This window comes from Melitaea cinxia, chromosome 3 (genome assembly GCF_905220565.1).
Source record: "Melitaea cinxia chromosome 3, ilMelCinx1.1, whole genome shotgun sequence".
Lineage (NCBI taxonomy): Eukaryota > Metazoa > Arthropoda > Insecta > Lepidoptera > Nymphalidae > Melitaea > Melitaea cinxia.
In genome coordinates, this window is record NC_059396.1 from 15,295,998 (window position 1) to 15,323,947 (window position 27,950).

At 33.7% G+C, this 27,950-nt stretch overlaps 1 protein-coding gene and 1 long non-coding RNA gene across 2 annotated transcripts in view; one reads left to right on the top strand and one right to left on the bottom strand.

The window, feature by feature from the left end:
• Positions 1-16,995, top strand: part of LOC123669586 — a 68,573-nt gene extending 51,578 nt beyond the window's left edge. The window contains exon 2 of the long non-coding RNA XR_006745774.1: positions 16,803-16,995. This is a non-coding gene — a long non-coding RNA (uncharacterized LOC123669586). The remainder of the gene's footprint in view (positions 1-16,802) is intronic.
• LOC123669584 (whirlin) overlaps positions 1-25,069 on the bottom strand; it is a 99,373-nt gene extending 74,304 nt beyond the window's left edge. The window contains exons 1-5 of the mRNA XM_045603184.1: positions 24,923-25,069; positions 23,751-23,967; positions 22,298-22,524; positions 16,777-16,933; positions 14,398-14,528 (exon numbers count right to left, since the gene is read on the bottom strand). Of these exons, the coding sequence (XP_045459140.1) occupies positions 14,398-14,528; positions 16,777-16,933; positions 22,298-22,524; positions 23,751-23,967; positions 24,923-25,069 (879 nt within the window). The remainder of the gene's footprint in view (positions 1-14,397; positions 14,529-16,776; positions 16,934-22,297; positions 22,525-23,750; positions 23,968-24,922) is intronic.
• Positions 25,070-27,950: the final 2,881 nt, after the last annotated feature.

A 27,950-nucleotide genomic window follows, 5' to 3' on the forward strand; every position in this document is an offset into this window, starting at 1 on the left:
CTCCCTCATCACGAAATCTCCGAAACTATAACACCTACAAACTTGAAATTTGGCAGATGGACTCCTTATAAGGCGTAGACATTTGTTAAGAACGGATTTTACGAAATTCAACCCCTAAAGGGGTAAAACGGGGGTTAGAAGTTTGTATGAAAGTCCTATGTTTTTGAAGTAAGAGACTTGAAATTTAGAATGTTCGCTCTTTAGATGGTGAGAAGGTGTCCAAATAATGTATTTTTAGAAAGCAACTCCCTTATGGGGTTAAAACGGGGGATGATAGATTGATTCACTCATCACGAAATCTCCGGAACTATAACAGCTACAAACTTGAAATTTAGCAGGTAAGTTCCTTATAGAGCGTAGACATTCGCTAAGAGCTGATTTTACTAAACTCGACCCCTAAGGGGATAAAACGGGGATTGGAAGTTTGTATGAAAGTCCTATGCTTTTGAAGTAAATGACTTGAAATTTAAAATGTACGCTCTTTAGATGGTGAAAAGGTGTCCAAATAATGTGTCTTTAGAAATCAACTCCTTTTTAGGGTCAAAACGGGGGATGATAGGTTGACTCCCTCATCACGAAATCTCCGAAACTTTAACAGCTACAAACTTGAAATTTGATAGGTAGGTTCCTTATAGGGCATAGACATCTGCTAAGAACTGATTTTACGAAAATCGACCCCTAAGGGGATAAAACGGGGGTCGGAAGTTTGTATGAAAGTCTTATGTTTTTGAAGTAAGAAACTTGAAATTTAAAATATATGCTCTATAGATGGTGAGGAGGTGTCCAAATAATGCATCGTAATCTATATATATAGGTCGCTAACTCAGTCATCACGAGAACTCAAAATCCATCCAGGTTGGACAAAGATAAAATTTGGCAGGGAGGTAGATTATAGTTAGCAGACGTCCGCTAAGAACGAATTTTACGATATTCCACCGCAAAGGGGGTTTATTTGGGGTTGATTTTTTGTATGAAACATACATAGCCTGAAAATAAAACTAAAAATGTGGTGTATACAGAGGTTTTATAAAAATAACTATTAAATTATACTATATTGTGCCTTTTAAAAAGTTACTCAGTTTGATAAGCATTTCAAGTGACTGAAATAAAAAAATAATTTGCGTTAAACATCTTAATAGTAATGCATATCTTCATAACCACGCGGACGTAGTCGCGGGCAACAGTTAGTGTATTATAAAACAAAGTCCCCAAAAGTGTATGTGATCGATTCGCTCAAAATCTACTGAACGGATTTTCATGCTCTTCAAGAGGAATGTTTACGGAACGGCTAAGTCGATTATGATGAGAGCTTCACTGGAAGTTTGCCGGGAAAACTTTGTGACACACTAATTTCAACGCGGGCGAAGCCGCGGGCACAGCTAGTAATATATATAAAAGCGAAAGGTCACTCAGTCATCACGAAATCTCCGAAACTATAACACCTACAAACTTGAAATTTGGCAGGTAGGCTTCTTATAGGACGCAGACATCCGCTAAGAACGGATTTTACGAAACTCGACCCCTAAGGGGGTAAAACGGGGGTTGGAAGTTTGTATGAAAGTCCTATGTTTTTGAAGTAAGAGACCTGAAATTTAAAATGTGTGCTCTATAGATGGTGAGAAAGTATCCAAATAATGTATCTTTAGAAATCAACCCCTTTTTGGGGTTGAAACGGGGGATGGTACGTTGACTCACTGATCACGAAATCTCCGAAACTATAACACCTACAAACTTGAAATTTGACAGGTAGCCTTCTTATAGGACGCAGACATCCGCTAAGAACGAATTTTACGAAAATCGACCCCTAAGGGGGTAAAACGGGGGTTGGAAGTTTGTATGAAAGTCCTATGTTTTTGAAGTAAGAGACCTGAAATTTAAAATGTATGCTCTATAGATGATGAAGGGGCGTCCAAATAATGTATCTTTAGAAATCAACCCCTTTTTGGGGTTAAAACGGGGGATGGTAGGTTGACTCACTGATCACGAAATCTCCGAAACTATAACGCCTACAAACTTGAAATTTGGCAGAAAGGCTCCTTATAGGACGTAGACATCTGCTAAGAACGGATTTTACGAAACTCGACCCCTAAGGGGGTAAAACGGGGGTTGGAAGTTTGTATGAAAGTCCTGTGTTTTGAAGTAAGAGATTTGAAATTTAAAATGTATGCTCTATAGATGGTGAGAAAGTGTCCAAATAATGTATCTTTAGAAATCAACCCCTTTTTGGGGTTAAAACGGGGGATGGTACGTTGACTCACTGATCACGAAATATCCGAAACTATAACACCTACAAACTTGAAATTTGGCAGGAAGACTCCTTATAGGGCGTAGAGATCCGCCAAGAACGGATTTCACGAAAATCGACCCCTAAGGGGGTAAAACGGGGGGTTGGAAGTTTATATGAAAGTCATATGTTTTAGGAGTAAAAGAAATTTAAAATGTATGCTCTATAGATAGCGAGAAGGTGTCCAAATAATGCATCGTAATCTATATATATAAAAGAGAAAGGTCACTGACTCACTGATCACGAGAACTTAATAACCGCTGGATGGTCCATCCATCCAGGATGGACAAAGATGAGGCAGGGAAGTAGATTATAGTTAGTTGACGTCCGCTAAGAATGGATTTTGCGATATTCCACCGCTAAGAGGGTTTAATTAGGGTTGATAGTTTGTATGAAACATATACAGCCTGAAAATAAAACTAAAAATGTGGTGTATATGTAGGTTTTATAAAAATAACTATTAAATTATACTAAATTGTGCCTTTTAAAAAGTTACTCAGTTTGATAAGCATTTCAAGTGACTGAAATAAAAAAATAATTTGCGTTAAACATCTTAATAGTAATGCATATCTTCATAACCACGCGGACGTAGTCGCAGGCGACAGTTAGTGTATTATAAAACAAAGTCCCCAAAAGTATATGTGAAAGATTCCTTCAAAATCTACTGAACGGATTTTCATGCGATTTCACCAATGGAGAGAGGGCTTGGAGAGAAAGGTTTACGGTACGGCTAAGCCGATTTCGATAATAGTTTCACTGGAAGTTTGCCGGGAAAACTTTGTGACACACTGATTTCTACGCGGGCGAAGCCGCGGGAACAGCTAGTAATAATATATATAAAAGCGAAAGGTCACTCACTCATCACGAAATCTCCGAAACTATAACACCTACAGACTTGAAATTTGGCAAGTAGGTTCCTTATAGGGAGTAGACATCCGCTAAGAACGGATTTTACGAAATTCGACCCCTAAGGGGACGGGGTAAGACGGGGTTGGAAGTTTGTATGAAAGTCCTATGTTTTTGAAGTAAGAGACTTGAAATTTAAAATGTATGCTCTATATATGGTGAGAAGGTGTCCAAATAATGTATCTTCAGAAATCAACTCCCTTTTTGGGGTAACTTCGAAAACTTTGTGACAGACTGATTTCAACGCGAGCGTAGCCGCGGGCACAGCTAGTAAATATATAAAATTATCCTAAAGTGATAAAACTACTTATTGTTTTAGAACCCCCACAGAATATTCGATCGCAATCGTATATTATTATATTGTCCACTTCATGAAAATAAATCTGTGTTAGCATGATAATATGACACACAAAATTATTGAGTGAGTAAAAAAGATAGAAATCATACCAATCTAAGTCGTGCTTAGCAAGAAAGCGTCCTGCATCCAGGTTTGCAAATGTTTGCATCACGATATGCAGTGTGTCCTTGGAAAAAGGATCGATAAACCAAAATTAAGTGCAATTTGTGGCATAAAATCCACCAACCCGCATTGGAGCAACGTGGTAGATTAAGCTCCTTCTCCTACATGGGGTAAAGAGGCCTATGCCCAGCAGTGGGATATTACAGGCTGAAACGTGGCAAAAAAAGATATGTAGAGAACATGCCATTTCCATTTCTGAAGACTACTCAAAAAATTAAATCATATAAATCACGCGACATGTAAAGAGGCTAATTTTTTGTTATATTTCGACCGTTAATTAAAAAAAATACAAAATTATTACATTTTACAATTATTATCATAAGTAAGAATAGTATATGTAATAATGTCTAATAGTAGTGTAATTTGATATTGAAATCTTTTTTTAATATTATAATTTTTTAGTCAAATTTATGGTTCTTTATAAGACAAGTGCAAAAGTACTTAGTTGTAAGCATTGATTTCATTAAAAAATACATTACATTAGCAAATAAATACTTTTATCAAACATTTCATTAAAAATATAATAAAATTGAACAAACGAAATAATAAAACAATTTCCATGAAATACCCATTGGAAACGCCCATTATTCCATGGTGGTATTTTTGACCCGGTAACGACAATCCGTGTTACATTATGAGGTACGCCTCCCACCGCCGAGTTAAGAAATATTTTTATGTTCCGTGCAGCGTATTTCCTCTAAGTTCCGACCAGTCTTTAAATTCAATTCAGGAACGAAGCTAGTTTTATAATTTTAACTTTAACAATAAACTTTTCTGTATATTTTATATTTATTATTATTATTATATTTTATATTTTCTTAATCTCTGATAATTTTATTTTTATATTTTCTTAATCTCTGATTTTAAACATAAAACCTCCAAGTGTAACATTAATCTTTTGGGAGCGTTCAAGCGTAGCGAACAAATTGTCTGACGAAAAAATATTACCTCCATACACCTTACACAGGTATGTGGGTACATAAGTTCGGGATAAAAATGTTATCTTTAATGTTTTTAAATATTGCAGTTATCCTTGCAGTGTCGTTCGATACTGTTTAATATAAGAATATGTTATATTTATAGGCAAAATCTCTTCTAAGGGGAAAGGAAAGCTTTATCCATAATTGACAAATATACGTGCTTACAATCTACAATTTTGTCTGAAACATTTGAAAAAGACCAATACTTGTAAAATATATTTTTATAACATTCATCCTTATATATCTTTTTATTAATCCAATCAATTAATCAAGAGTTTTAAAAACTTTATTTGATTCACTCTTTTTGCCGTATGTTATAGATTCGCGTCTTCTGTCTAACATACTTGCAGCTTATCTTAAAAATTGCCATTATTAATTTCGTAACATTGCCTGCCTGGATTGTTTCTTTTTGGAAAAGCAATGCCTATGTTTTAGGGTCAATATATAAATGCCGAAAAAAAACCTTTTATAAGGATGCACTTTAATTAAATAAAAAAAAAATTGTTTGATTTGTGGCAGCTCAGAGATCATCATCATCATCATCACTTCAGCCTATCGCAGTCCACTGCTGGACATAGGCCTCCACAATTTTACGCCAAAAATAACGTGAACTCATGTGTTTTGCCCATAATCACCACGCTGGGCAGGCGGGTTGGTGACCGCAGGGCTGGCTTTGTCGCACCGAAAACGCTGCTGCCCGTCTTCGGCCTGTGTATTTCAAAGCCAGCAGTTGGATGGTTATCCCGCCACCGGTCGGCTTTTTATGTTCCAAGGTGGTAGCGGAACTGTGTTATCCCTTAGTCGCCTCTTACGACACCCACGGGAAGGGAGAGGGTGGCTATATTCGTTACTGCCGTAGCCAGACAGCTTACACATAGAAACAAAAAAATTTAGTTTTTATATATATATCAGTTATTATTACTTTTTATCTAATACGCTCAGTTCTAAAGAGAATTTATAGTAATATTGTTCAATAAGCAAGCACCCTTGGAGAGCACACAGCGAGCCATAAGTAATGTTAATTAATGTTTATATTTCTAAATTAATGTTCAAGTTATGAATAATTATTTATTTTAGTTAACTAAGTTATTATTATAATTAGGTCTGGGCGTTTGTATTTTTGCATTGTATCTGTTTACTCTCGAGATAAGAATAAATCTCGAGATACGATATAAATGTCTTTATTTATATATAAGTATTGTTTAAATATGAATTTATAAAAATAAATATCTAACTATATCAACCGGCTGTTACCTATAGCACATTGCGGCTCGCAACTCAATGGTTACATTAAAATTAGTAAATGTAGCCTTGATCAATTTTGCCCTTACTTTGCCCTTAGTGTAACCCTTCAAATAAATCAAGCTGTATTGTCGAGAATTACGGAAGGAAAGAAATAAAGTCGTCCCTTACATTACCGTCTTATAGAAGTGCTCACGTATCCTCAAATTGTCTACAGTAAAATATACGAAACAACTCATAAAATACGAATAAAGAAATAGTTCATATAATTTTAGCCATCTTATTTTCATAGCTTAAGTAATCTTGTGAACAACATTATTGTTTTATTTTGTACGTATTTTGATGTAGCCAATTTCATTATTATTAATAAGGTATTTACTTACACTACGAAATCGCTTTAAACATATTTTTGACTAAAATCTATTAATAAAATCTTCTATATAGTAGACACAATCAAAATAATTAGTTAAAACAACAATTTATTTAATACATATGATTTAAAATTTTATGCAAAAACTGCAAAGAAAATTCTAGAAAATAGTTCTCGCGCATGACGATATTTTATTGAGCTATCTTCGTTTTCAGCCCTGAAGTTAATTGAAGCGTAAAATAAAAGAGTAGGCGGATACATCCGAACTTTCACCGCATTGCCGGGAACAAAAACTATCCCTGTTGATTGCCGATACAAACATTTCTCGTTAATCAAACTCGTTCCATGTATACGAAGTTTCTTTCACTTTTTCTTAATGATACAAGATATTACACGCATACTTTTAAGTAATCAAAAACAAGTTGAACTTGTAAAATAATTGGTAAAATATTTTAAGATTAATTGTTTTAGTTATAATATATTTTCATTAATATTTTTAATAAACATCAAGTTTAAAGATTATTTTTTTACAACTAGGTCGGCAACACGAGTAGGCTCACTTGATGGTAAGCGATTACCGCAGCTTATAGATACTTGCTTTCTGGTGTTGCCACCAGAAGCATCGCAAGCGCATTGCCGACCCCACCCTCAATCCCCCGCAGGAACTCTAGTCACCTTACTCACCACAGTAACACAACTTGAATTTGTATTATTTAGCTGTGACTTGTAAGGTCGAGGTACCGTCCCAGTCTCTACCTCAGCAATTTAAATACTTTTAAATATTTCATCTATACTCTATATTAATACAAAATAGTTTTTTTTGTTTGTTTGTAATGGATAAATTGAAAAACTACTGCACTGATGTTAAAAATTCCATCAGGAGAATGCCAAGCTATCACTAAGTGAAATAGGAATTGTACAAAACTAAACCACGCGGCCGCAGACAGCTAGAAATGCATTATTCTATTTCTATTAGCTATGTTATTCAATGGAATATTATCCAATATAAATACAATTAATTTAGCTCTATGCAACAACAAACATCTCTATAGACGTACTTATCTACACAAACTAATCAAACAGTTATCAATTTACTATATAAACAGATAGCTCACACAAAATAGTAGACAATGAAAGATTTGTTCAAATGATTAAACCTTGGGGCATTGTGCCAAATGGTTGGCGTTTTCCCTCTAAATAGCGAGGCTAAATCTCTGTGAAAAAAAAACGGTTACACTGCGTTCACTCGATACTAAAAAAGACGCATTGAAAGGTCTTTAAAAACGTTCGAGCTTCGTTATCCAAGGTCTGAAGGGTAAAAATAGAATGGACTAAAAATACAGTGCTCGTATAAAGAATAATATTTATGTATAATAGAATGATATTTCTGTCTTTGGAACAACTTTTACACGTCTCATAATTCTTCAAGTAATTGGTTAATTGTAACACCAATAATTTCAATTTCATATTATTCTCATACTTATTTTATAGTTATGTAAATTTATTAAATAAAACATATTCTATCAGTTGGGTATTATCGCCAAGCTGCAGTGGAGCAGAGTGGTGAATTGGGCTCCGACCCTTCTCCTACATGGAGAAGAGGCCTATCATCATTCCAGTCTATTGCAGTCCACTGCTGGACATAGGCCTCCACAAATTCGCGCCAAAAATGGTGTGAACTCATGTGTGTTGCTCATAGTTACCACGCTGGGCAGGCGGGTTGGTGACCGCAGGGCTGGCTTCGTCGCACCTAAGACGCTGCTGCCCGTCTTCGGCCTGTGTGTTTCAAAGCCAGCAGTTAGATGGTTATCCCGCCATCTGTCGGCTTCTTAAGTTCCAAGGTGGTAGTGGAACCTTGTTATCCCTTAGTCGCCTCTTTCGACACCCACGGGAAGAGAGGGGGTGGCTATATTCTTTGTTAAAATTGCCTACAATAGCCACAAACCGAATGTGTAACAACATATTTCCTTTATTATTAACGAATTTAAATTCCAAATTTTAAATTGGTTCAAACGGCAATAACAGAAACGAAAACTCAGTTTTTGAAAATATTGTCTTCGTGTCTAAACACACGCAACACACGAAAACCGCTTGATTAATTTGAATAAAAGACTGCATGGAAATAGCTTATTTATTAGGTCAACTTAATAACACTTTTATTCACGGAAGTTTACCGTTTCCAAGCCGATAATTAGGTAGTTATTTTAAATTACCTTATGACTAATTTTATTTTCATATAGAAACAAAGTTTCTAGATTCAGTAATTGTTTGCGTAAAGTTCGTAATAAATAATGATTATAACGAATGTTTTATTGACAGATGAGTTATTCATTTGTTCCTAGGATTACCTTTTCTCACGAAAAAGTTTCTCTTCCATTTCACATTCGACATTATACTTATTAGCTAATCATATCATTTATAAAGTACTAGCCATGTCGTATTAATTTCTACTGTATAGTAGGAAATACCTCTGGTGTTAATTTTCGTATGTCTTCAACCGACTACATGCCGAATTACATCACAAACAATTTGACGTGACTGTTATTGTTAATATTGTATTCATCTATAAATGTCACTCATTCAGGCTGATATTTTTTTCTTGCTTTGTTTCTTTCTATTTTTTCGATCTTTATCCAACCAACTTATTTTATAATACCTATTTATCATTCCGATGTTAACAAAGCAAAGAAATATTCTCACGCAAACCCAATCAATAATTTTACAAACACGTTGTCATTGATTACAATAACATGCGTTATTATTTTTCGTAAAGGTGAACGTTTATATGAACGGGAAACAAAGTAGTAAAGAGAACTAACTATTGATGTTTGTTGCCTTTAACTGAGCCCGGTCACGACATAATAAAATACAATGGCAGTAATATTTGACTTTGTTAAACTCCAGCACCACACAATTAAAAGCCTAAATACCAGCACCACACAGTTAAAACCAAATTTATTGAACTGATACAAGAAAGTTCAACATTTTAAAATCACCTCCGAGATGTTGAAAACGCTAAAAGATTGGACTAAAATGACGAAAGATTTGTATCTTAAAAAGTATAGTAGTGCAGATTAGAGTGGTGCTTAACTAACGTTTAAAAGTTTGAATTCAAGTAAGTTTTGATGACTAATTAATTAAAAAACCTAGGTTTGTATTTCGTATTTATTTGAATTATTTTTCACAATTCTATTAGTACACACAAAAGGCTAATTTAGAAGTCGTTTGACTGAAGAGTTTCAGGTTCGATTTTCAGCAAGTAATCTTATAACTCTAGAACATTTTAATGTAAACCATGTCTACATATTTCTAAAATAATATAGTTTACCGTTTATTATAAATTTATTTATACTTTATTGTACACCACAACTACGTTTTAAATAATAAACACATTTAAAAACATTTACAGACTGTGAAGTACAATTGACGGACTTGTGGCTATGTAGCCATTTTTTCCAGACAACGCAATTAAAGGAAGAATAAATTTAATATAATGTCGAGGCATGGTTTACAGACAATTTACCTGCATTTCTTTTTACTTTTCATAGAATTGATGAAAGCCAGTAATAGACAGACAATATAAATTCCTAAGAAAGTATTTTTATTGGGCGATTTTGTTAGCATAATCTACCGTGGCTATGGGGATTCGTATAACCTATTTGTCGGATGAGGTAGATCTCTCTCGTTCATCGTCTCTAAGTACTCGGTCAACTGTGGGCTACAGTGGTCAACAACAAGTAAACACAATTCATGATGTCACCGATTTCTTATAACACAGGAATCACTTAGCAGGAATCATTTAGCAGGTAGTAATTTTAGTAGAAAAATACGCAGCACGGAACGTAGTTAACGGGGCGGAGACTAACTTCTTAGCATTCGATGGTGTCACCCCGTGCGGGTGCCGAGTCCATCGTGTCGCAGAGGGAGAAACTCAGAGTAGTTCCTAGGACTTGCGACCTAGGTATAAGTTTAAGGAGGCCCCCTTTGAGATGTACATCAACGTTCAGCTTCACTGCTCAAGTTGCCCGCCCTGCTTAGCCAAATTATAGATCGTTATGTAACAATTAATTCGTTTGCATAATTTAATTATTGAAAGAGTCTAGGTTAAGCTACTAGCAGGATACAACAAAAGTGCACCATGCGAAGCCAGAGCCAAGACTGCGTTAGCCGCGGTTGCTCCGATCGTTTTATACACGTCAGCATAACTCAAGTAATATTTAATGAGTGAGGGTAGGTGACTATCGAACGATGTGCTAGGTGGCGTGCTTGGTGCATCTGTTGTTTATAAATTCCTTGCTATTTGCGTACGACAGCGCAAATGCCAACATATATTTGTATAACTAAAAAGCCGTTCTTTACATTCTACATAAGGATGTTACATAAAATAATATAACATAGGAGATTTTTCGACAAAAGGTTGCTACGAGGAACCAGTAGCACGTCAATTCTGAGCCGTAGTAATTTGTGTTCATCGTGCCAATTTTCTTTAATAAATGACAGTTAAATTCACTATCATTTAAACTTGAAATAAATAATAAAAGTTCCATCTTTCTATCACCACCCTATAAAACAAGAAATACGGCTTTTTAATCAAAAATATTAAGTTATTAGAATTAACTAATTCATACATTACTCTTATTAAACTTCCAAGCAAAAAAACGCCCTAAAATATTTAAAACTATAAATATATTTTTGGAATGCGATAACTCGTCACAAAACTTTGTAATGAGACGATCCCTTTAAACTTAATTTTATTTTGTTTATGGCGAAACTCTTATTATTCTAAAGATTATAATAGACATATTAATAACATACATGACATATTAATAGCGAAGTCTTTGTACAATAATAAGGCTTTTGGTCTTTGTAAATAGTACTCTATAAATAGAAGTTAGTTTACCCTCTATTATTATCTATACAAATAAATAAAATTGTAGTGTCTGTTTGTAATATTAAAATAACCGCTTTTTACGATATGCATACGGATCTATACCCGGTAAACATACCAAAATAATTTTTTTTTACAATTTTCTCTGTCTGTCTGTTTGTTCCGGCTAATCTCTGAAACGGCTGGACGGATTTTGACGGGACTTTCACTGACAAATTGCTGATATAACAAAGAGCAACTCAGGCTACTCTTATTTTAGATTTTTTTTATAATTCAGCGAACTGACGCCGCGTTGGCGCAACGGTTACAGGCATGGATTTCACCTGTTGCGCTGGCGGTTGCGGGTTCGATCCCCGCACATGACAAACATTTGTATTGGCCATACAGGTGTTTGTCGTGGTCTGGGTGTTTGTGCAATCCTTGTGGGTCTTCCCACCGTGCCTCGGAGAGCACGTTAAGCCGTCGGTTCCGGTTGTTATCATGTACACCTGATAGCGATCGTTACTCATAGTAGGGAATATATCCGCCAACCCACATTGGAGTAGCGTGGTGGATTAAGCTCTGATCCTTCTCCTACATGGGGAAAGAGGCCTATGCTCAGTAGTGGGATATTACAGGCTGAAGCGAAGCAGCGAATTGAACAATAACTTTTTGTTAAATTACTATTAATTATATATATTAATTATTATTAATTATAAGCTTCCTAATAATATGTTGACTAGATAAGTTAGATAACAATCGCAAGTATGCAAATTTTTATGATATAAAATAAAATTCACATTTGTCTAAAAAGCATCTCACATGAAAACATCCAAAACCATCTCAAAACGCTTTCATAATTACTAAAGATAACATTCAGAAACAGCTTAGCACGCGCTTTCACACTAAGTGGAGTCATTTGGCCTTGTCTCAGAAAAACATGCCAACGGCAACAGGTCTTAAATATCCTACTTTGAACTGATGTCACTAAATAGGTGCTTTACTGTAAATATTTTTTTGTATCTCGATTTTTATAAAGAGTGTATATTTTTATGACGCTGGTTATTAATATTTCACACACGTTATTTAAAACAGTGCCGTACAGTACGTACAGTGTATGATAAAAAGTATTTTAAACATTTTTTTATGTATTCAACTTACGGAATATAATAAAGACTACAATAATAATAAAAAAAACTTCTAAACTAATCTGCTCAGTTAGACAGAAAAATTCAAAATAATATTTTTAACGACTGTTTGGACCTCATCTAAATGTAGAAAAATAAACTATTGTCAATATTCCTTATAAAAAAATAAAAAGCATTATTTTTTTTAGAAATACTTATTGTAAGGTAAGAGCACTTTGCGCTATAGATTAACCTTGATATTAGGCTAATTAAGTTATTCTCAGGACTCATTCTATATTACGATTAAATGTAAATCTTTATTTCAAAAGTCAAGTCAATAAGTTAAGACTTGGATCAACATAGTCTGTACATGAACTTGGAGGTCAATATGAAAGAATGGCTTATAGTGCACCAAGATGGATTTGAAAAAAGATTTAGTGATTTAAATCCGTTACCAAATTCAGCATACTTGAGGTTCGATCACTTATTACTCAAAAGAATACGCTTCAGCTACGTAACACAGCTGAGCACTGGCCTCTTTTCCCATGTAGGAGAAGAGTCAGAGCTTAATCCACCAGCTGCTCCAATGCGGGGTGGCAGATAAAGAATACATTTTCCGAAATTACACTTACTAAAAGTAAAAAAATAAGTTGGGTATGTAATTAATATAATTAATACAGTATCTGGGTGACCGAACTTATCTCGGTATTTTTACATCATGTTTTAGGAAATCATATTTAAATACGAATTATATATTTATAAAATATGAATATTTTTTTTACCGACAATAATGCGAAATATAAACAAATATAAAAAATGAAAAATAAAAAAATAGAAAATAATAAAGATAAAATATGAAAAATATTTTTCGATTTTACTGTACTTAGATATAACTCGAAAAATAGTTGTTAGATCTCAAATAAATTTAAATGGGACCAAATGACACACACCACCTTTCGATTAAAAAAATTTTCGTCGAAATCGGTCCAACCAGTCAAAAGTTCTAAAGTCACATACATAAAAAAATGCAGGCGAATTGAGAACCTCCTCCTTTTTTGGAAGTCGGTTAAAAACAAAAGAGTTTGTCAAACATACTTTCAAACCAAATCTCATTACTTCTGATATTGTTGCCACATTATCGTTGTAATATAGTTCTAAGTTTGTGAAATAAAGATATTATTATTATTATAAATGCACAACGTCCAAAACAAACATTTTTGAAAAAAAAATTAATTACCTAATAATAATCTGGTAAATACTAATATTATTCTAATATTTTAAGAAGCAGAAATGGTGCTACTTTTATGAACGTTACTACCCACGTAGCTGACATCATCATCATAAATTATTTTATGCCGTTTTTGATCGTAAATCATGAACATCTTTTGTCATTCGAGTGGTTACTATTATATTGAAATTTAGTGTCAGTAAAGTTTTAAGACCTCGTACTCATAGCATTCATGAAAAATTTCAATTGAAAGACTGTACCAGGTTATTTGTCATGTCTACGTTAACTGTATAAAATATTTAGAACATCACAAATTGGTACGAAACACAAATAGCTGGGTTAAGGTCGAATGTCAGAGAATTTTTATTGGGTATTCAAATTCACGAATTTAATACCAAATTGCACGCGAAAGAATTTTGCGTTCGGCTCCACAGAGCTTAATTGGATCTTAGGGTTCTCTTAAACATTTCATTGTCTTTGTTAAAGTTATGTTGAATTTTAAATTAATTCTGTCTTTATTGATATAATAAACTGGACGGATTGAATCAAACTCTCAAAAAAATGTTTTATACTTATTTTAAAAGAAATTTTCGATTTTGTTACTTAGGCGTTACTAAACTACACTAATAACACTAATTAATTATTATTAAACGAAAACCTTAGTTTTTGTTTTCTGCGATCATAGAAAAAATCGAAAAGAAAACCTCGTGAGGATACAATTGTTACGTCTATACGAACTTTTTTAAGAATTAGAATTTGACCAGTTTTTTTTAATCTTATAGTAATACTTTTGTTTGTTTACACTTACATAATACCAAATACTACAAAAACGGCTTGCAAAAACGTATCACATATGAAATATTGCATACTCACTTTAAGCGCGTCCTCGTGAGATATTCCCGAAAAAGGAGTTCCATTGACTTGCAATATGGAGTCCCCAGGACGAAGGCCCGCCCGCTCTGCCACCGAGCCCTCCTCCACCCTCGATATGTACACACCCACACCTGTGGAACATGACTTGTTTTTTAAATAGTATCATAAAATCTCGATATATTTGGGGGTCTACTATATATCCTCAATATATTTAAGGTGGAAAGTAATGAGGTGCCTGCTGAAACCAGTTCACTGAGTAGCTACGGATCCCTCAAAATTAGCTTAAAATAAATAATTTTCTACCATAGTAAGACTCCTATAAAAACTAAAATGGTTTTTTTAATTTAATTTCTTATTAACATTATGGACAGATCATTTCAGGATAGATTAATAAATTAATGAAACCGGAAACTAAAAATCAAAACAAATTTGTCTTAAATATTTCTTTTGTGATTACAAAAGATAAATATCAAATATTTACGCTAATGTTTATGTACGAGGACATAATATTGAATATAATTCTATTATAATGAAAAACTTGCTTTTAGCTTTACGTCCTATTATAAAAAAAGAAAATAATATTCAACATCAATTACGTAAAATCATGATTTTTATTTATATTAAAAATGTGGATTTTAATTATGTTTTATTTTTTCTTCATAAATTCATCTATTGGCAGTGTAAAATTTAAAACTCTGTGACACTAGTAATATGTATAATCTTATTTTTTTTAACAGACAAATAATTATTTTGTGCTAATTGCAGCAAAATACTTTTAATTTTATTTACATTGGAACTATTCCATATCTTCAGGGTTTATTAACTCATTATACAAAAATGATATATTAAGTGCAATTTTTTATTATATATATATATATATTAATATATATATATATATAATAATAATATAAATATATATATATATATATATATATAAAATATTATGTAAGTTTAGTTATATATTATCAAATAATTAAGGTTCAGTAGTAGATAATGCTGTATGACTTTAAGTCCACCTTTTGTGACGTGTTATAAATGAAATCTTCTAACATAATCAGAATAAATAATTGATATTGGCATAAATATACCAAAAGTTAATTCAAAAATTTAAAGGTGAACTCTAATAATCTTTGACTAAGCTTTAGTACGAGTTAAAAGACATTAAGGGGCTACCCTACCTCAGCTCGAATTCAGATTTCACCCGTACTAAATACACATGTGAATTGAGAGCGCTTGGTTGTTCAAATCGCGAATTATATCTATTTTCTCCCCACAAACATTATCGTTTCGTCATACTTATTTCAATTACCATGCTTAAACTCAAGTCCATAACTTCTATATTTACTGAGATATTAAGGTTTTAATACAAAAATAGAGGTAAGTTTGCGATTTTTTTCTATCGAGAAAATTTTATGGAATCGTGTTTTCGAAACATATGAAAGATAGTTTATGTCCTGAACTTTACCATACATAAATTTCAAACTTAAATATTCAGTAGTTTGGAAGATATGGACATCCTGCCGAGTGGAAAATAAGCAATTTGAGGTAGCATACACTCTTAAGCTTGAAAGAAAGCCGTAAGGACGTATCGAAGCCCTCCGAGCGCCATAATTCCTACTTATCGCCGATACAGACGGATAAAGATTTGTGTCGCGGAGTCGTAGATCACTGATTACAAAGTTCTGTTTGACCGTCCCAGTCCTATTTATATAGCTCTTATACTCGTATGAACACGAATCGATAGCCGAAGTTCAGTTACGTCGCACCCACGCAAATCTGGTATTGACGTTTTAGAGCTGCTTAAATCTGCTGCCGTAATCGATTAAAATGTACTTAACAGAACGATAAAATGAACTATGCGAACTATGCGAACTATATAATTTATGCGATAAATGTGTGCAGAATTATAAAAGGGAAATTTTTGGATATTATCTATAAACACAAAAATTAATCGCCGAAACATTTTTTTGTAGATGTAGTAATATAAATATCAAAGTATGAAACTTCACTAATGATAAGCGCATTAACATGTAGATCAACGACCCTAGTGACATTTATGTCACCATATAAAAAAGTTTTGTCATTACTTACTTTAAACTTTCAGTGAAATGTCGGTAGACAACGTTATCTGGCTAAAACCTTTGCCTTCGTGATAAAAAATGTGATAATGCTACAATCAAGACTAAATATTATTGTTTTCTTCGCCATATGACATAAATTACGACACATTTGCAACATTGGTGTTGGAATAGATTAGGCAGATGTATAAGAAAGATATAAAAAAGTCGAATAAGATATTGACTCCAGCTTATGTTTTGGGGCTCTGAGTGTATGGTGGATCTCTCCCTATGCTTATAATTATTGTATAATAACACTTACCAGCCTCTTTTCCTCCCTTAACACAGATGCCGAAGCCATGCGAGTCAGCTGGGTCGCGACTCATAGTGACGGTGCGCGTCGAAGGCTCCATCGGCGGCGGCGGCGCTCCACCCGATGAGTATGGCCGCTCCCTATCCCGCTCGCCCCGATATATCGCCTATAGATGATAATGTTTATTGAATATTTACCTATTCTAGATTAAATAGGAATACTATAATTTTTTATTGAGATAAGGCACACCACGAAATATCTTGCTCAACATTTAAAGCAACCCGACTGGACAGTTACCTCAAATTTATAAAAGACCACAGCTAAATAATACTACTCTCATGTAGTGTGTGTGTGTGTGTGTGTGTGTGTGTGTGTGTGTGTGTCTTATGTGTTGTGGTCCTGTGGTGATTAAGGTAGTCAGAGCTCCTAGGGGGAGTCTGGTTGGGATTGACACCGCGTTTACAATTCTCATGGAATTGCAGGTATCCGCTTACCCTCAGAACGAACGTATGCTTGTTTGCCATCTTTGTAGTATAAATAATTATTTATAATGAAAATACGAACGACTACAGTGGAGGCGAGTTTGTTGATAACATCGTATCAAACATCAATATCAAATCAGTCGCGGACATCACGGACGTCAATACGACTGATTTTGATAGTTTTGTTAATATACAAATCTGATAGTATCACTGTTTTACACTATGGAATAAGATTTTATTGATAGGTAACAATAGCAAAATCGGCTGTAAAACAGCCTATTGTAGTTTGAAATCAATTCAAAACAATAGACAAACTCTATGTTTATAAGATTGCAATGCGTATTTGCATAAAAGTAATTTATATTAACTAGTTTATTACTACTTCCATAGTAAACTGAATAAAACGCAGGGATGACTGTTAAAAATATAAATACGAGAATAATATGTCGTAAAGATGCAAGTTGCACTCTATTTTAGAATTGAGCCAAGTTTGTCAAGTATGTGCACAGTTGGACAATAGCGACCAGAACGTGTTCCCGTTTGTGTGTAAAGTCCCAGTTGCAACAGTTCTAAATCTCTTTTCCAGCGGAAATCGCAAACTATATCGTGAAGTGAATATTGCAATCTGGCAACAACGTCTAAAACTGCAAATGTGACAGTATTTAGATTTCCTAATTCTATAAAAATATCTATTAGTTTTTCTATTGTGAGGTTCTATATTACTTCGTTACAGTTACATTTGTACAAAAAATATGGTCAATTGATAAACATGTGTATATCTATATACTGCCAGATATTCCAATCTTACTACATTCGAAATACATTTTAATGCGTTTTTATCTTTAAATTACTTGTAATATTACAGAAATTTCAAATAACTGACCATTTATCACAAAATAATAACTACCAGCAAACAAAATATATAATACTAGCTGACTCAGCAAACGTTGTCTTGCCGCTGAGCGCTATTTAAAAATAGGGGTTGATCGTAGAGGGTTGAAAATTAAGGGTTCTATATATTTTTTCAATATTGTATCATAAAAAAATAAAAATAAAATTATTTATTTGAAAATTAAAAAAAAAATTAGGGGTGGACTTACCCTTAACATTTAAGGGAGTGAAAAATAGATGTTGTTCGATTCTCAGACCTACCCAATATGCACACAATATTTCATGAGAATCGGTCAAGCCGTTTCGGAGGAGTTTAACTACAAACACCGCGACAAGAGAATTTTATACATATTAGATTCACTAATGTAATTTAAGTTTTCTTTTCATATTTAAAAAGCCTGTGGCTAAATCATAATAGCTGCGAAATACTACGGTATTTTTATGAATATACTTGAATAAAATAAAAATAAAAACTTTTTTTAAAAACAAGCGCTTATTTTATTTAAGTGGGTTAAAAAAATAATAAAATAAAAATTTCCTTTAAAACTAGTACTATTAACATAATTATATAACGTCATTACCTACACCATTTGTATGATATAAAAAGCTTGTCATAGAATTGACCAATGTAGTAAAATTAAGAAATCAAATAACTTGAACGCATTGATTTTAATTTTTTAATTTTTGAACTAAGTGAATATGTACCTAAATCACGCAACAAGCTTTTATATCATACTAGCTGTGCCCGCGACTTGGTCCGTGCGGAATTTAACAAAATAGTTATTGTTCAGTTCGCTGAGTTATATAATTAATTGTGTTTGCTGGCGAACGAAAAAAAACCGACTTCAATTACATCGACAAGTAATACAACGTAGGTAGACGGAAAAATAGTCAAGTAAATACGAATTATCAAAAATTACTCCAAAGTTGTGATCAGATATCGATGAAATTTTAATGTGACCACGTGATAAACATCGCTTTTCGATTAAATTAAAAATCATCAAAATCGGTACACCCAGTAAAAAGTTATGCGGATTTTCGAGGGTTTCCCTCGATTTCTCTGGGATCGCGTCATCAGATCCCGGTTTCCTTATCATGGTCTACACTTAGAATATCTCCTTTCCAACTAAAAAAGAATTATCAAAATCGATTCGGTCAGTTGAAGTCGGTTTTTCTTCGTTTGCCTGCAAACACAATTATTTTATAAGTAAAGTAAGCGTGTATACAAAATTTCAGATCAATCGGTTAATGCTATATGCTTCAAAATTTAATTTCAAGATTACACCCTAACAAACTTATATTATGCAAGTTAAATAAAGGTTGTTAAAATTATGTTAATAAAAAAGTAACCGATTGTACATGTACCTAACATAGGCACATAGTTACTATAGGTAGTGTAGGTAGGTAAAACATAGGTTAAATAGATACTTGTACCTAACTTAGGTAAATAGATAGAATAGATAGGTAGGTTAGAAAACAGACACAACTTGAATCTGTAGTTACTTTTTCATACCTATCAAACCTTTTCTCCTAATACTTTCCTTACTGCCATGTACGAAATAAATTTCTAAATAAAATCATATAAAAATTTAACGTATGTTTTTACACTATAGTAAAGTATCATTTGTAGTAATGCTGGCTATTTCGAATATATTAATTTTCTTTCAAACGGAACTCTCTATTTCCCATATGTTGTTGAATTAATAACACGTGTCTACAGACTTCAAAAGAAAACGTCTAGGAGCGGCTGGAAAATAATTAAGAGATATCACGATCGCAATGTAGACAATAATATTGACATAACATAAATAGAGCATAAACAAAAAAGTTATTTTAACACTCATCAATTTTACCAAACACTTTTTTTTTCAGAAAATTTGTTCCGTTTTGATCAACAAGTGAACTTTCAGAGGTATCTTCATCAATCACTACGAGTAAGAAGGTTAGCTGAGACAGCCTGAACTAACTTCGCGACGAGCATCGACTGCGCCACGAAACGATTTTATTAATCGCTTCTTATGATATAAAATATTGCTCTTATAAGTAAAAAGTATTATAACTATACAATTTTATTCTCAAATTTCGTTGTTCCTACAATAGTGTATACTCGAATTCAGTATTTTAAAGTAAAATAATTTAGAGAACTTCCTACCGTCACAATTATCAGATGCGGAATGAGTCTATAAAAATAGCTCGTCTAACAAACAAAGTCAAATTTGAAAATAGGCTAGGAATTTTTTTTCACGCGGAATATGATCTATTAGACCTACAGACAATAATTAAGTACATTGTTTAATAATGTAAGTTTTTGCTCCGAACCGTATTTCTTAGAATAAATATCAAGAAATTTTATTACCTCATAACTTTCGTTAGAATCCAATTTGATACCGAAACAGTGCACACGGCTACACAAAACCGCTCAACACTTAGGATCATCACGCACTGTTTTATTTGCTTTAAATTTTCATTGTCGTTGCATCACTTATATTACATTCGAAATCGATTTTGAAAATTCTCTCTCCAAAACACGATTTACTTACACTATACTTTTGGATACTTAATTGGATATAATTTTTGTAAAACACAGATTAACGTCAATTATTACTATTGAAACCAAATAATATAATATAATATCAACGAACGAAGAGCAAAACAGTTAATCTTTAGTTTTTTTTTTTGTCTTTAATATAATAATGGACACTGCTACATACAATAGTCCGTCGTCAACTGACAATAATAGTTTTTTTTTTTTAGCTTCGGTCATGGCACGGCAAGCCTGTAACGGGCACGCCCCCTAAACCCTCGTATACACACATACGACCATTTCTGTTTATTCTTCAAACAACCGAGTCATTAAACAAGCTTCATGTTTGCGGAAAGCTTAATGTTTCGTTATTTATGTGCGATAATATCTTGATTGTTATTATTTAAGCGATCAGGTCCATATTCTCTTCCTAAGCGTTGGCCACTTTGGTCATGAATAACTTAGTGATATCGACTGCAGACCGCTCGCCTCAAATTATTTACACATGACAGCTCTCACTGAGCTACTACGCTATACAATTCAAATATTTTTAGAAATCCATTACGTTGATGACAAGAAGGTTTAAATTTATATTTAATTCTAAATGACATATAATATTTGTAATTAGCTCACTGACTCGTGTAATAAGTTTTTTAATCAATAAGCTACAGAACCATATTTCAAATTAAAGAGTTTAGAATGTAAAAAAGTAGTAAAATTATCAAATCATTGATAAAAATCAATGTTTCTAAATATTTTCGACTTCCATAGCCACCACAAACCTTTATAGTTCTGTGTATAGTCCTCTCAAAAGCCTCTCTATCTACACGTATAAGATAGCTTAAATACTGTTCGTACCAGGAAATTGTGTACACATAATGCGGCAATATGCTGTGTGGTTACGGCATTAAAGAATATAGCCACCCCCTCTCTTCCCGTGGGTGTCGTAAGAGGCGAATAAGGGATGGCACAGTTCCACTATCATCTTGGAACTTAAAAAGCCAACCGATGGCGGGATAACCATCAAACTACTGGTTTTGAAATAAACAGGCCTAAGACGGGTAGCAGCGTCTTCGGTGCGACAAAGCCATCCTGCGGTCACCAACCCGCCTGCCCAGCGCGGTGACTATGGGCAAAACACACGAGTTCACGCCATTTTTGGCGCGAATTTGTGAAGGCCTGTGTCCAGTAATGGACTGCGATAGGCTGATGTGATGTGATGATGATGTGATGTACACATAATATATTGAGCACTTCAACTGAGCGGTAAAATAAAATTTTGAAATTTAATAGATTTTTAATGTAGTTAAAAGCATATCAAAGCTAAGTTATACATCAGAGAATACTTTATGACCAACTTAGTAAATCAACCAACTAATACAAGCACACTTGGAGAATTGAAACGAAAAGTTTCGTGAATTCCTTGAAAATTACTCCAAGACGAAATTTTTACTGAAAGTTGTTATAACGATGACTACACTAAGCTTGATATGAAACGCTTTTGGCCAACATTTATGAGGAACACATGATTCATTTGTTAGACTGTTGTTTACGGAAATTTGAATTTATTAATATAAAGTTTGACTCAGTTTAATGAATCTTTTAAAATAATGTCTTACTTATGTTAACTTACATGATGTGTGGTACTGCTTGGACTACTTGCCGGCGAATGGCGTCTCGCCGGTAGAGGCGCTGGTAAAGGCGCTGGTAGCGGCGCTGGTGGATGCGACGGAGGCAACGCTTTGCCCAACGCTGCTGCTCCTCCCTGACCAAAGAGCCGGAGCACCTGTTCCGGTGATATTGGCCTCTTCTTGCCATTTGCACTCAGATGATTCGTACTGTTACGTAGGCTTGTTGCTCCTATTTACAAATGAAAAAAAAAACATTTTTACTTTAAATATACATTCGATATGTATTATTAGCAAAAGTAAACATAAGAACTATACAGTTAATACCTTTTATACAGAAATAAAGCTGCAAATGCTTAAAGTGTGAATTTGGTATGTCTAAGAACAAAACAAGTATATTATAGGTCTAAATGTTCATATAGGATGGAAACAAATTTATTTCTGATACAATAACATGTGGTTGTACAAGAAGCTTATACGATTATATTAATGATTTTTTTTTAGTATTTAAAATCTGTGTAACAATACTGAAATTTTATACATATTCAGAATTCACAACTTAAGAACTATAACGAAACTAATTAATGAAATCGATCTATATAAAAACGACTAAGACAATCATCTCATCGCTCAGTTGTAAAATACTTATAAGAATTTTTGTATCATTATGTATTAAAGATACACCTAAGTATGCATCAAAACAATATTCTAACGATAAAGTTCACATTCATAAAACACACCTAAAATTTATCACTTCTTTAAGACAGTTACATAAAGGTTTGAAAAGAAAATAAAACGTTCGACCGTAAAAAAATATATAAGCACACTCATTTGCTCTTTGCGTTTTCTTTTACCCAAATTCCATGCTTTATATACCTAATAAAATTTAAGGACCTTTTATTATTGGGAAAATAAATTTTAATAGCGTCATTCAAGAGAAAAACACTAAATCATTCAATAGGACACAAAGCTATAATTTTCACATTAAACTGTAGCTTTTATTATTTTTGTAGTTTTATCATATTTTTAGGTATGATTCAAAGAATATCTGTGCAAAAAAAGGAGAATTCCTTTGGAAGCAGGTTCCCAAACTTTAATGGACTACTTTACAAAAAAATAATAATAATTCCAAAGCATAATAGTTAATTACACCAATTTTATATGTCTATCTATTTTATCTATCCGGTATCGGTATTTTTATTAGATAGGTATACCAAGACTGCCCTCTTGACTAACATAACGGCCCATTTGCCTTTGGTACTGATACAGCCCCCACGAAAAGCTACAGCAATTGCTACGGAGCGCTACTGCCCCCGTTGGAAACTGATGTCTTGATGATAAGACTATGTACAAATTAAAAAAAAAATGGTTTTAGTCTAAGAAACATCAAAACACGTTGAGGGTTGTATTTATTATTTTACTTACACATTCAAAAAAATTATTTTTTGTCATATTAACCTGCACTGTTAGCTATGTTTGATGATCCAAGATAGGGTGCTCTCGAGAGCTTGCCTGGGTAGTGGTGCTGCGAGTAGGGCGCGTGGTGGCCGTGCGAGGAGGCCGGCCGTTCCACTATCGTGTATGAGGTGCCTGGCGGCGAGTAATAGACCCCGCCGCGCGCCCGTGCCCGCGCGTCCTCCGCCTCGTAACTGGTGTGGCGATTATCCTGTAACCACTGGTCGTATCCAACATATGTAAGTACATATTAGTTAGCTAGTAAGTACTAGCTATTTCCCACTATTATACCTGCAAAAATCCCGATTCTATGAGAAATTACTAATCCCAATAAAAACGTAACAACCGCCTTACCTGTCAAACCTTGACTTTATTAATACTTACACAAACATAGAATTTCTCTCTTTACATTACAATAGGTTGTTTACATAATTTGCATCTACGACTTTCAGTGTTCGAGAAGCAAGTATCAACATACATATAACATACAATAATACATACAACATAACTAACTGACAACATGAACAATTAAACATGCTTGAAACTATATATTTAATACAAGTTTTCGTCTCTAGCTCATATTCTTTTAATTTCTTTAGTAACTTGCAATAAGATAGCAAACAAACACATAATATATCTCCTCCTACTTTCTTATTCCAGTCGTATAGGTTCGTACCAATTCGTAAAAATGAAGGTTATTTTATACAAGAGAAGTCATGTGTCTGAATATAAGTCATTATTACGTTACTTCACTGTATTCAAAACAACCCAAGTGTTTTACTAAAAACGACTTGTATTTCGCAAAACTCGTATGGCGTAACGCCAAGCATACCTGCAGGTTGCACGATAACAGCAGTTCATTGACTTCCGCCACGGCGTAGCCCTGGCCGTAACCCAACGACATGCAAGCACCAACGTTTTCTATGTATCCACTTTATGAATAGTCTATTTGACCCAGAGTTTTTGCTGGTAACTAATTTTTTATGTTCAGTTTCAAAAATTTGGGGTCTGCTGTTTACCAAAATGCAGTCCATAAAAAGATTTGTAAAATAATTAAATACTTAGATAGATGTGTGAGCTACTCTAGCTTGAAAGCCTGGACTGACATTTAGATAAGACTGATACATTGGCAGTTACATGGTCCCTGAGTTCAACGTGCAGTGCAGCTAAGTTACCTGCTGCGACCGCGAGTGTCTCGCGAGGTGATGCGCCGGCGGGTGCTGTGGGGTGGTAGAGCGCCAGCCGTAGCCCTGGGCGTAGGGCGGCGGCCATCGTGCCCCGAACTCCGCCAACTCGGAGCCCTCACCCTCCCCCGACCTCATGCCGGGGGTCACCAATTACTCTACAACAGCAAAACAATAATAAAATCGTAAATAATAGTTACTGAAAATTGAAACTTCTGTCTTACAGTACCTAGTATAGTCAGTAAAAAACTAAAAAAATAATTTGCACTGGAAGAGATCATTCTGAAAATTTCCAAAATATTGTAATCAGGTGGTATATGGTGATTTCGGCACACATGAATCGGTATCCCGAGTTTGTGCTAATTATTTCATGGTCATACTGTAAATTTTGTTTATTTTTTGTATAACGACCTTAAATTAGGAAAAAAGTGCCGAAAGTTTTTTGCCTCCAGCTTTTTGTCCTCTCGGCTAACACTAGGGTCCATTGGGTTAAGTAATTTGTTGTAATATTTAATAAAGCCGATGACATAATATAAAGGCGATGTTTTACCGACCGCACCGACCGATTACCGAGGCATTAGAGATTAGAACAAAATGAAAATATTGTTATTTATTCCATAACACGGTAATGTACCTAATGTTCATATTGTATCAATATTGAAATTGTTAGTTGATTTGCTACAATTTTTTAATTGTAATTTTTTTGACATTTCTTAAGTGTGTTTTCACCTTATGGCAATTCAAATATTCCATTCTATTTTATTAAACTTAACTTACACTAAAAGTTTAAAAATAACTAAAAGATAAAAAGTAACTATTGCATATTAACAAGGAATTTACCTACATAAAGTTGGAAGACAACGTAATGCCTATTATACAATATTTAATTAAAAAGATGGTGCAAGGGAAAGTAATTTACAGAGGCACTCGTAGGACCTGGGCGCGGTCCAATTTATAAATAAACTAGGTAATACCCGTGACTTTGTCTGCGTCAAATAAGTATTTTAAGTACCATAATTGTATTTGGCGCTTCATAAATTGTAAATAATTCAAACATTACTTTAAAGGATAATTTTTGAATAAAGCTGAAACAAGGCTTCTTAGAAACGTTTTGAAGATTAACTTTCATATTCTTAAGTTCAAAATATTTGTTCTCCTTTTTACAAAAGTACAAAATACCGCCAATTTGTTGTTATTCCAAACTTACACCAATTATTTCACGTTTTTAATCCCACTTTCACGGCGAGTGATATAAAAAAAAACCCCCGCGCGAAAAGTAACGAAGACCTATCAGATACATTTTCATACCTAAACATTTTTGCTCAGATGATTTGGTCGAGCTGGGTACGATTAGCAGAATGTGTAAATTAAAACGGGGGTAAAAAAATATTTTTTGTAAAAGTGCTTTGTGATGAAAAATCGATATTTTATATCGACACAGAGTAATTTTAATCGTATTAACTTATAAAGAAGAATGTCCAATGACGACACCATGCTATTTTTAATATGTACGATTTTATTTTTGTGTTACCCACACATTAGGAATTCTAAACATTTTTGAATATCATATCAAAAATGTTTAGAATTCTCCGTCTCCTGTCAAAGATTTTCATTGTAATATGAAACTTTGAATAGTTACGGGTCTCTGTAAAGAACTCACTATAGACGGCGCCACGGTTCGCTTAAACCGAAAATAAAAATCATCATATCAAAAATTTCGCTCGAGCGGGTACATCGTTCCATAGCTTAATTGGCTAGAGCGCCGACACGGTCAGTCGGAGACGCGGGTTCGAATCCCGCTGGAGCGGTCAATTTTTGATATGATATTCAAAAATGTTTAGAATTCCTAATGTGTGGGTAACACAAAAATAAAATCGTACATATATTATATTTATTTTATATTTATATAAAATAGAGATATTTATAAAACATAACGAAGATTAACCGTTGGATTAAATTAATATAAAACATTAAAAATATGCTACGAGTATATTAGTAATAAATTTTGGACTTGTTAGGGTGTTGAGAATTACCAAGTTTGCCACGAACGAGTTCGTGCCGCCTACAGCGGCTATCACACGTTTGCTTCCGCTCGTTTACTAATGAGTTCAAGTTCCAAGGTACTTCAAGTTTACAGACTTTCCTTGACATGCTAACAAAAAGGAATGCTTCCATATAATATTTGAATTAATATTGATTACACGATGGTCAAAAAAATTAAATTTATGTAAAATTTAAATGAATGATCGTTTTAAAATCCTTTGCCCTTTTTGAAAAATTAGTCGCAAAAGTAATTGTCTAAATCGCTTTTGCTAATAGCTATCATCATCATTTTAAGTAACAAAAGTTTAGTATATATCCGTAATATATTTGATGCTCCTTGATCGCAGTTTTGTTAGGTTTGGCTGTATGACCCATTTCTGTTTATTTTAGCCATTAAAGAAATCAACAACTGACCCGTTTGTTTATATAAACACGATAAGGAACCTTGTGTAAAAAAAAAGTTATCGTGCTAGTACAGTAGTAGCTTATTATTTGGTCCAGGAGTACATAGATGATAAAAATAGTGAACTTAGTGACGCTGTATTTCATGCACAATATTACTGATTTTGTATTAACATTATTTTTATAAGAGTAGCTGCGGAATTTCTTGCCGATACTTCTCTGCAGAATAGACATTCTGAATCGGTGGTAGCTTACCTTTTAAAAATGATCACTTAAAATTTAATTTTAATTAGTGAAATGACGATTCCAAAGTGCTTCTAAATCTAGAAGATTTCGATTTGCTTTTGTAGATAGAAAGTAAATACACCTTTTTTCGAAAACTCCGCGTCGGCGCAACGGTCACATCCATGGATTGTACCTGTTACGCTGGCGGTTGCGGGTTCGATCCCCGCACATGACAAACATTTGTATTGGCCATATAGGTGTTTGAAACGGTATGTCTTGCTTGTAACATACACATGTAATTTTTATCTTACATTTTGTTATTTAAATAATCAACAAACAAACAAAAAGC